We start from the raw sequence: 11,341 nt of genomic DNA on the forward strand, positions 1-11,341 counted from the left end.
GTGAGCTGGAGGGAGGGGAAGGCTAGGACAGAATGAACAGGGTGCTGTAGGTCAGGATAGAAGTGCACTGACTGAGTTCTGGGGTGGGGGTGGAGGAGATGCTGCAGAACAGGACTGATCCCGGGCTGGGGGACCTGATCCCCACAGTCACTATAGCAGAGTAAATGATGCAAATAAAGAGCACCAAGTTTGGGTTTCTCTCTGGAATGAATATGGCTGCACATGGCTGGCCTGGTTGTACGTCCCCCCCTCCAAACCCAGCCATGGCTGTGGGGCCCTCATGCAGCCAGGTACAAATGCAGGGGAGCTGGGGGGGGCAGGGGCAGGGGCAGGGCCTGGGAGCTCGTCCCTGCTGCTGTCCTGTCAGTCTCCGTTCCATGCCTCCCTCTTGCATCCCCTCCAGGGCCCTTGTAGGTGCTTGGGCCACGGACACATCGTGGGTTCGTTCGCTCCCCGCCGAAATGCCGCCCCTCCTCTCTGTGCATTAAAGGGGCTCAGCTCAGGCTGTGGCTGGTCAGTGATCAGCCAGGCCCTGGGACGGGACTGCGCCCCGCTTAGTGCCCTCCCCCTCTCTGCACCCAGGAGTTCAGCCACCCCGTGGAGAGCCTGGCCCTCACCGTGGAGGAGATGATGGACGTGCGCAGGGTGCTGGTAAAGGCCGAGATGGAGAAATTCCTCCCGAGCAAGGAATTCTACAACAGCCTGAAGAAGGGGAAGGTGAGGGCTGGGGATGGGATGGCACTATGGCCTCCCTGTGAGCGACTGCCTGGGGTCTAGGGCGTGAGCGTGTGTGGAAAGGGCCAGCAGACAGCCCCTGGGGTGTAGGGATCCTACCAAATACAGACCATGACCGTTTACCTCGGCCCTTCTCCACCTACAGATATGCTGCTGCTGCAGAACAAAGTTCCCTTTGTTTTCTTGGCCCCAAGCCTGTCTCTTCTGCAAGAGGTGAGCGAAAGGTCCCCTGCTTTGGGGGGCGGGTGCACGGGGGGCAGGGGAATGAGGTTCTTTACTGACCCTTAGGATTCTCTCTCCGCTTTTAGATCCGTCTGCACCTCCTGCAGCCTGAAGGTAAGAGACGCTTCATGAATCAGTCCCAAGAGAACCATCCACATTGTGCCCATTGTCTGGGGCCTCCTGCCACTTTACTCTGTGGGCACCTGCACCTTGTCTCATTTTTGGACACTGTCGTTCCCCCCCCCCCCCAAAGTAGCAGGTCCGGCAGTGATCTCAGAGTGCAGCGTGCCAGTGGGATGGTGATGGGGCGGGCCCTGGAAGCCCCGCAGTGGGCATGTGAATGTACCCGCTGTGCCAAGGCGGAGCAGTGCTGAGCTGGCTGTGGGCTGGCAGCAGAAGGGCAGGCACTGTGGCATTTTGGGGCCCCTGCTTAGCTAACTCCTGGCCACTATGGTCCCCCCACCATGTAGGACACTGGCCATAGCACAGTGGGAAGGCTCAGGGGGCTGATTCTTTGTGGCCCCCCATATTTAACCAGGGGTGCTGGACCTCCGGGTGCTGGGGGGGAGGCTGCTGCCCCCCCTGGCTTGAAGTGGTTTCCATTATCCACAGGGTTTTGTTTTGTTCATTGGCTCTCAGCACCCTCTGTACAAACTGTTACAACACCCCTGCATTTAACTGACTTGTAACCTTCGGGCCACCGCTCCCCACCTCTGCTGCAGGAAGTGGCCTGGTCAGAAATGACGCGGACACGGGGGGACCCTCGGTGGGGGGAGCTGGGGCCTGTGGGAAAGCATTTGCTTGGAGTGATGCTGTGGTTGTGTGAGCTCAGTGCTGAGAGCTGTGCTAAGCACGTTGTGGTCCCTCCTTGAGCACAAGCTGGCACAGAACGTGGCCCAATCCCTGAGTAAGTCACCCAGCTTAGGTGAGCCGTGATCTCAGCCAGGAAATCCTCTGGGTGGGAACACAGGACTTCGGCTTCAAGCTGGCTCGCTTTTGTGGCTACTTCTGGCCTGGGGAACTTGCCCCTTTTCCCCGTGTCAGGAACAGGAAAGGACATACGTGTTGGTGCAGCTGTGCCGGACGGCCGGTGGCCATGGCAGCAGCTCAGAAAGTGCCCAGGTGCCCACCTGACACTGACCTCTGCTGCTTCTCCTGCAGATTAAGATGCCTTCGAAGAAGCTTGCTCACATTCCCGTCTACGCCCTGGGCTTCGAGAACCTCCCCGGATCTCTGAATGCCAAAGCTCTGCTGCTGAGGAGGAGAGACGCCTTCCAGTAAGTTCCCCCCAGTGCTTCCTGCCGCCCCACCCCGGCTCTGCAGCAAGGCCCTCGTCCAGTACAGGGGGTGCGTGGCCTCTCCAGTACAGCCTTCCCGCTGCTGGCACCTGGGTCCGGGATCTGGAGCCACTGGACAAGGGGCCAGATATCAGGAGAGACAGAGGCAGGGTGACCTAGAGGCCTGAGGCTGCATTGGCTGAAGCCATGGGGGATGTGAGGAATGCAGGATCAGGCCCCTGGGGGATGTAAGTGTCTGTGCTAGCAGCGCCCAGTGCTAAAGCCGTGGTGCAGCCCCCGCTGGCGGCAGGATGGGGTGGGGGACGGGACGGACTGGGATGAAGTGAACCGATAGTCTTTCCCCTATGTAGCTGGGCTGATGGGCACCGCAGGCCGTAGCGAGCCGGGCATCCCTCTCCAGATCCCACAGACATCTGAAAATGGCCCTTTGGCAGAGGTGGGGTGTATTGGGCTGGCCCTTCTCCAGCCAAACCCAGCTCTTTGTTTCCTGGCGGTTCCTGTGCAGAGCGTTGGGTTGGTTGCAGAGCTCCGTGCACCCCGGGCAGGGCACGAGACAAACCAGAGTGGGGAGCACCATCGTCACGTCTCCTCCCAACACAGCCATGCCCTGTGCTGGTGTCTTCTCTGCCTTGCAGCTGTCCCCTACCATCTCCCTGACCCCGCCTTGGCCAGGCTTCCTCTCTGACTTCGACACCTGGCTCCCCTTCTGCCTTCCCTAACAGTCCCCGTGCCCTCCTTGGCAACTTCGCCCCCACCAGTAAATCCTTGAGCACCCCCGACTCTCACCTCCAAGTGTGACCTTCCGCCCTGGCTTGGCTGCTGCCTGCCCTGGGCTCGCCAGGTGCTGTTCCCTCTCATCTCTCAAGAGCTGAGCTCCCTCCTCGCCCCCTGCAGTGTCACTCACTGCGTCTCTAACCCACCCTTCCATGATCTCCAATCTATCAAGGCCCACCACTGTTCAGGCTCCTCCCCCACAATGCAGACATGCTCTGGTCTCCTCCCTTGTCAAACCCACCCACCTCCCCATCCCCTCCAGGCTCAGTGATCCTGCTGGCTACAGCCATTGCCTTGAATCTCTCCTCTAGCTCCTTCCTGGACCCTCTAGTCCAGCTGCAGCTTCTCCACTCCACCAAACCCGCTCCCACCAACATCTCCAGCCACCAACTCCTGGCTAAGTCCAAGGGCTGTATTCCACCGCACACTTCCTCGACCTCTAGGATGCTCTACGCTCCTGTGTGCCGTGATGTGCTCCCTGAATTTTCATGGCTCCGGGCCCTCCTGGTTTTCATCCTACCTCTCTGGCTGTTCCTGTGCGGTCTGATTTGATGGATCCATCTCCCACTTCCCTTGCATGTTACTCCTGGGAGAATTCTGCGCCACTGCGCATGCAAAGTATTTATGTCCCCTGCAAATTTCTATGCTTCCCTGCAGAAAAATGACTTTGTGATGGGGAAGCAAAGGGAAACCACAAGAGCAGTCATGTGACCCTCCCCAGCAGTATGTTTTGGGTGCCCAGGGCAGCCAGCAGAGAGGTAAATCACAGTGGGGTAGGAAGCGGGACTGGGGAAGACCCTGCTCCCTACCCTGCACTCTCAACCCACACCTGGATCCCCCCACACTGAACCCCCCCACTCTTGGATCCTGCCTTGCTGAGCTGCCTGTCCACACCTGGTGCACCTGGCACGGAGGGGCAGGGCCCTGGGGGTTTCTGAGGCAGACCCGGTCCTTACGCTGTGTCAGGGTTGGGTGCAGCCTCACCGCTGTGTCCATATGGGGGAGCTGCACAGTGATTTCCCACCTCTGTGCAGCCAGTGGCCTGTGCTCTCCACTGCCATGCTGGAGCCTCCACATTTATTTGACAAATCAAATTTGCAGAATTTTGCAGAATTTTAAAATATTGTGCGCAGAATTTTTAATTTTTTGGTGCAGAATTCGTAATTTGTTGGCACAGAATTTGTAATTTGGTGCAGAATGCCCTCAGGAGTAGCATGTGCCCCACCGAGTTCTGTCCTTCCCTCCCGCCCCTTTCTCTCTCTGTGGCTGATCTCTGGCAAGGCTACGAGGGGGCGTCATCCCCAGCACTGGAGAATGGAAATCATAGGCTTGGCAGTTCCCTGGGCTGGGGGGGCTCTGAGTCCTTGCACAGAGCAGGGAGGTATTTCCAAGTGGACGGCTGCTTCTCATGGTTGTGTCTTGCAGCTCCCTGCACTGGCGGAAGGTGGAAGCGGAGTTCCCCCACATCTATGCCCACGGCTCCACCTTGAAGGACATCTGCTGTGACTGCACCAGCTTCGTGACCGATGTCATCAGCTCGAGCCGGAAGAGCATGGACATCCTGAACGCCACGCCGCGCAAGGGCAGGAAGACGCAGTCCCTCTACATCCAGCCCACCCACACTGCCAAACCCCAGTGAAGGACTCCTCTGCTGCCCCGCCGGGCCTGGCCCTGGGAGCTTCACAGGCACCAGGAGCCAGGCTCACAAGCAACTCCGCAGTGTTAGCACCTTGGCAGAAATTGGCTCTCCAATGAGCACACCTCCCAGCGAGCTGGGACTCTCTGGGCATCACCTCCCACCCCCACCGACATCCGTGCGCAAGAACCAAACCAAGATGGCTTCCAGATGACCCTGCTGCCTAAAAATTGCCAGCCATCCTTCCCTGGCATGCCGCAAACACCGCTGCTTGCCCCCAGCCTGACCGCTCGTGCCGCTCTTAGACCTCCATTGCGATGCCCTGCTAGTGGAGGTGTGCGTATGTACATAGATGATATATATACAGCTCTATATTTATAGACATTAGTGACCAGCGAGATGGCACCTCACAGGCTGCAGCTAGTGTCAGAAGCCACGTGTTGCACAGCCGGGACCCCACTAGCTCGGTGTCTCCCCATGGGAGGGCAGAAGGACCCAATCCCTTGCTCTGGCTGAGGATGGGCAGGACCCAGGATGTGACTCGGAGCCCAGCTTCTCTCAGCTCTGTCGGAGCGGGACCCGGCGTGTTTCCTTCCTTCCCACCTGGGCAGCTGGTCCTGCCCGGTTCCTCAGGGTCCCGGAGCAGGCTGGGGCGATCTGTCTGGAAGATGGGGACCCTAAATGTGTTGGGGGAGGAACTGTTCAGACCCTTCTGTTTACATTGCTTCTGACTCGCCTGGAAGGAACGGAGTCCTAGCGTTGGGCTGAGGCTCCTGGGCCTGTGTGTGCTGCTGGCTAGCACAAGGCAACGTGCTGGTTCTGCCATGTGGCCAAACCCCTGCCATTGGGATCAGGGACGCAGGCTGTAGACCCCCTCCTCTGCCCACCCAGCCTGGCACCGTTCCCCTCCAGCTCATCCCTTGGTGTCAACGGCTGCCGGGCCTGGGAGGCCCCCGGGGCTCAGTTCCCACCGAAAACACCTGGCGGAGCAGGGCTGGCTAGAAGCCCTGGCTGGGTCTTAGGCCCTATGTTTGAATCCAGGGCATAGTGCTTGTGACGGCCCGAGCGCCTGTCCTGGGAGCCAGCGGGGGTGTTGAGCCTTGTGAGGTTCAGTGAGGGGGGTGCGTGGCCCTGCCCCGAGGAGCAGACTGGGGCCCCCTGCTCCCCATGGGGAGACCCCCTGTGCATTACTGAGAGCAAAGGCTTTTCATGGCTCCTTTCTAGCTTAGTCATTGAGCCGGGATCATGGGGATCTCCAGTGTCTGCCTGCCCCCACTGCTCCCTTCCCTTCGCTGCTCTGGCTGCCTGGTGCTGTCAGTGCCCCGTCCCTGGCGGTGGAGCAGGCGCTGGCCGGATTTAGTCAGACGCTGGTTTTGTACCGGACACTCGGCTGGGAGTATGTGTTTGTCTTTGTGCTGCAAGGCTGCGTGTGGCGTCGGGGCTCGCTCCGGGCAGGGCTGGGCTGGTGGCCGGCTGCGACGTGTCTGAGTGTACGTGTGCGGCAGTGCGGGAGAGCAGCCGCAGGCAGCCAGGGCCAGGCTGGCCACGTGGTCATGCAGAGCATGCGAGGCTGCTGCTTGGTTAGAATGAAGCCGGCCATGCTCCTGTGGCCTGTGAAGCATCCCCTGCCCCCGGCAGCGCTCTGCAATTAATAGTAATAATACGGAGGAGGGCTTTGCACTAAGGGGGCTGCCCAGCCCCAGGGAGCCAGGCCATCGCTATCCCCAAGCACAGGTGGGAAGACAGAAGCACAGAGAAGGGAGGTGTCTTGCCCAGGCCACCCAGAGCACAGTCCAGTCCCATCGAATGTATTTGTCTAGAGCATGCTTTGTGCGAAGTAGCCCGGCCTATGGAGGCTGAGTGACGCCATGCCCTCCTCCCTGCCCAGGGCCAAGAGAGGCCTGGGGAATTGGGCCAAACAAAATCATGCTCCTGCATCAGGTTTCCTCGGTGGGCGGGTGTCTCCTCACAGACTGCCTGCCCACATGCTGCGGTCCAGGTAAAGCACCCAAGCCGTGTGAACTAAAGGGACTATTCCATAATGTGCCACCACCTGGGTGTGTTGTGTCTTGTGACTTGTGACACAGGGAAATACAAACTATACATGCCTACTAGGCCCAAACAAGTCCAGGGGCAGGACCTGCTTTTCAGTAGCTCAGAAACCACGGTCCCATGCCATGGAGTGCCTACTTTGCACTTTCACACAGGCTGACTACATGGGCAGATTGGGTTTTGTGCCTGCAGCTGGCCAGACAGACACTCAGGCCTTGTCTACACTAGAAATGGTTTGCTGGTTACACTGGCAAACCCTTCTAGTGGGGATGCAGCTTAAACGCGTGCTTTGGTGGGATAGTTCATACCAGTTCCCCAAACAAAATAGCTGTGCTGGCCAAACGCCCCCTTTTGCTGGTATGACTGTCTACACGGGGGCGTTAGCCAGCCTAGCGAGGTCAGGTGGGAGAGGGACTTTTCACACTCCTAGCCAACACAGCTACCGCAAAACTTTGCACTGTAGATCAGGCCTCAGCCCGGCAACTGGCTCGTGCTCATAAATCAAGTCAGTAATTGCCAGTGGATCTCTGCACACAGCACGAAGGGACTGAGCTCTGGCAAACCAGGCCTGGATGGGAACTGGCAGCATTTGGGGGAAGGGGCATCCTCCCTGGGAAACTGCACAATGTGTGATAGGGGAAGCAAGGGGGACGCCCCTGCAGACTCCACGACCTAGCAGCCCCTCTCCACGCTGAAGAGACCATCCTGGCAGAAACCCCTGGTGCTCCGCTGCCCATGGGCGCTGGTTTCTGAGGTTAGCCTGCGTTGGCGCCACCCCGCTCGCTTCTCCCTGTTTTGACTTGACCACATTTTGCTGACACATAAGAACGACAATGCCTTATCATCCTGCCCACTGTCTGCAATAACTCATCCTCCTGCCCCTGTCAGCGTTGACAGGCCCTCTGCGAATGAGGGTGACTCCATGGCTGACCCATCGGCCAATGTTTTGTACACAGCCCATCCTGTACAGATGAAATGTACATTGTAAATAACGTGCACCTGGACTGGCATGGTTGCTCTTGTACATATGGTTGCTCCCATACTAATAAATCCCTATTTTGAGCTGCAGTGGCTGTTTCGTAATGCTTTGTCAGCACGTACTGATTTCTGGGCTGGGTAAGTGGGGAAGCTGGCGGGGTAGCTATGGGTGGAGGGAGGCCGACCCAGACAGCGCTGTAGCTTACTCCTGGGGGAATTTTGCGCCTCTGTGCGTGCGCAGAATTAATATCCCCCGCAGATTTCTTTGCTTTCCTGCAGAAAAATGACTTTCTAACAGGGAAACAAAGGGAAGCTGCAAGAGCAGTCACGCACCAGTCCCTAGCTGAGCAGATACATCGTTTCAGACACCCAGAGCAGCCGGCGGAGTGATAAATCACCATGGGGCTGGGGACACCCCAGCCAGTGGCTCCTACCCTGAGCCGGGATCAGCTGCTAGTCCCAGCTGGGCTGGAGGCAGGAAAGGACAGGACTTCCTCTTCCCCTGCAAGCAGTGTCTGGAGTTATCAGACCCACCCACAGAAACCTCCCCCAGCTGCAGGAAGCTCAGCATCCTCCCATGCTTCCTTCCCCCATCGCTCCTCAACTGTAGGGGGAGGGGTCACTGTATGGGGAGCAGCTCCCCCATCCACCCAAGTCCCGTGCATCCGGACCTCCCATACCCAGACACCGCTGCCAAGCCTCACCGGGTACATTCAGAACCTCCATACCCAAACCCCACCCCACTGAACCTCAACCCCTGCATCTGGAGCCCTCCTGCACCCAGACCCCCTGCCTCCAGACCCCCACCCCTGCCTCCAGACCACCCCCCACTGAGCTCCATACACTCAAACCCCCACCCTGATGCCCCACCCCCCGCACCACCCTGAGCCCCCCACACCCAGACCCCTCTGCTGAGCCCCAACCACCTTCACCTGGAAGCCCCTGCAGAGTCCAACTGCTCCTGCACCTGGAACCCCTGACCCTAACGAGCCTCTGTGCATCCAGATCCCCCCACACCTAGACCCCCCACTTAGCTGCCTGCACCCAGATTGACCCACACAAAATTCTCTCACCACACACCTGGATCCCCCCACACTGAGCCCCTTCACACTTGGATGCTGCCTACCCCAGGGTGTTTCTGGGGCAAGCCCAGGCCTTGTGCGGTGTCAGGGTCGGGTGCAGCCTCACCGCTGAGTCTGTGTCCTGGGCGTGGGGGGGCTGCAGGGTGATCTTCCACCTTCCACAAGTCACTGGCCTGTGCTCCCCACTGCCATGCTGGAGCCTCTGCATTTATTTATTGACAAATAAAACTTGCAGAATTTTAAAATATTGTGCGCAGAATGTGAAATGTTTTGGCGCCCCCAGGAGTAGTAGCTGCACCGAGCCACAGAGAGCTACTGAAATGGGGGAGGGGGGAGGCGTCCAGGGCAGCAAGCTTGCTGGGCCAGCCCGCGCTCGGCTTGTACTGAGAAGAGGAAGGCGAGCGCTTTCCCCAGGAACTTTTTCAGCTCCTCGTCCCTAAATTCGTATTCATGTTTCCTACGTATTCAGGTGTTTGTGTTGGAGTGCCAGCCAGAGGCCGCAGTCAGGGCTGGGGCCCCATTGCGCTGGCTCCACACACATACGTCCAGTGACACAGCCCTGCCCCATAGAACTCGCAATCGAAGAAAGGTCTCTGTCCAAACAAGCCATAGAGAGCTGCACTTGTTTATGCTACGGCTGAGTTTGGCGCCCTGTACGGGAGCCTTCGGCTTGCAGAGCGAGTGCCTTCCTGTGGTTACTGGTGCAGCCATCCCGGTGGGCAGCACTGGAACCCAGCAAGGGGCTTTTCCAGACCGGCTGAATTGCTTTGTTCCTGGTGTGGATGGCTTTCTCCTGTCGAGATGGTGAGCTCAGAGGTGGGGACAGGCTTTCCATACCAGGGCTGGCTGGTGCCCCCCGGGACCTGGCACTGTTGTTTGTGTGTGTATGAATTTCAGTGCTGGAGAAAGGCACCTGGGTGACAGCCAGCAGCAGGAAGGTCTCTGTCATCAGAGCAGCAGGTGCCGTATCAGTGTGAGCCTCCATTTGCCAGAGTCTCTCACCCCTAGCATGTCTCATTAACATATGTGTAAACGTGGCTCTCAGATGCATGATCACCCAGTGCCCCAGCCCTGTCGAACTAGTTTGCATAACCCCGCACTCCCTCTGCTCACAAGCGTCACTGTGCTATCTGCACAGGCTGAGGAACCACACTGGTGTGTAACACACACGCCCATACTGTGCTGGGGGAACACAGCCCCATCTGAGCAGCGTGTCCCTCACAATGTCACTTGCTCACGCGCTGCCAGGCCCTTTATTTTTGGAAGTGGGGGAGGAGCTGGCAGAGAGAACCCAGACAGAGCCCAGAGCGCAGGAAGGAACCAGAGCCGCAGATGAGGGTATTGCACGTTCCTAGAGCTCTCAGTAATCTGCACAAACTGTCCATTCCCTGTATGCTGCCAGCTTAGCACTGGAGGAGTTTTGTGTATGTGTGTATGAAGGATAAAGGGACAGCTCTTGAAAACTGCAGATGGATGGTGACTATTGATAACATGAGATGCAGGAGCATCTGTTCCACCTTGTTAGGAGCTGAACGCTAAGCCCTGTTGTGCCTGCTCAGTAGACAGCAGGAGGGGGCAGCAGCGGGTAGGGAATAAAGATTTACTCTCCTCTAATGGAAAAAGAACAGGCGTCCTTGTGGCACCTTAGAGACTAACACATTTATTTGAGCATAAGCTCTCGTGGAGTAAAACCCACTTAATCAGACAGATGGAGTGGAAAATACAGTAGGAAGATAGATAGATAGATAGATAGATATAGAGAACATGAAAAAATGGGTGTTGCCATACCAACTCTAATGAGATTAATTGATTAAGGTGGGCTATTAGCAGGAGAAAAAAAATTTTTGTAGTGATAATCCGGATGGTCCATTTCAAACAGTTGACAGGAAGGTGTGAGTAACAGTAGGGGGAAAATTAACATGGGGAAATAGTTTTTAGTTTGTGTAATGACTCATCCACTCCCAGTCTTTATTCAAGCCTAATTTAATGATGTCCAGTTTGCAAATTAATTCTAGTTCTGTAGTTTCTCATTGGAGTCTGTTTTTGAAGTTTTTTTGTTGAATAATTGTGACTTTTCGGTCTGTAATTGAGTGACCAGGGAGGGTGAAGTGTTCTCCGACTGGTTTTTGAATGTTATAATTCTTGACTGATTTGTGTCCATTTATTCTTTTACGTAGAGACTGTCCGGTTTGGCCAATGTACATGGGTACATGCCATAGGTAGGGCCCCCAGTGGCCATTCCTCCCCAGGCAGGGGAGCACCCCAGACAATTACTGTGACTGCACTGCAGCCATGCTGAGGCCTTAATGGGATCAGGGCCCCACTGCTGAGTGCTGCACAAACAGGAAGACCTGGTCCCTGCCCCATAAGTTTACAATCTAAGTGGAAACAAGATGCAACAAACGAAAACAAATTGAGGGTAGCAGGGAGGGAGGATGAGGAGAGATGGTCCCATGGGCTAACAGTGACCTTGACATTTTGGTTCCAAAGCACGTCAGAGCTTTTCCCCCTCCTACCAGCGCTGCCCACGTGCCCTACAGACTGGCTTGTGGGCATCCTGGCAG

General features: G+C 57.1%; 1 protein-coding gene across 1 annotated transcript in view; it reads left to right on the top strand.

Moving 5' to 3' along the window:
* LOC113409607 (protein spire homolog 2-like) overlaps positions 1–4,668 on the top strand; it is a 39,543-nt gene extending 34,875 nt beyond the window's left edge. Inside the window, exons 11-15 of the mRNA XM_026663730.1 lie at positions 583–717; positions 881–948; positions 1,044–1,071; positions 2,119–2,234; positions 4,455–4,668. Coding sequence (XP_026519515.1) covers positions 583–717; positions 881–948; positions 1,044–1,071; positions 2,119–2,234; positions 4,455–4,668 — 561 coding nt within the window. The remainder of the gene's footprint in view (positions 1–582; positions 718–880; positions 949–1,043; positions 1,072–2,118; positions 2,235–4,454) is intronic.
* Positions 4,669–11,341: the final 6,673 nt, after the last annotated feature.

Source organism: Terrapene carolina, unplaced genomic scaffold (genome assembly GCF_002925995.2).
Source record: "Terrapene carolina triunguis isolate 2854851 unplaced genomic scaffold, T_m_triunguis-2.0 Scaffold33911, whole genome shotgun sequence".
Lineage (NCBI taxonomy): Eukaryota > Metazoa > Chordata > Testudines > Emydidae > Terrapene > Terrapene triunguis.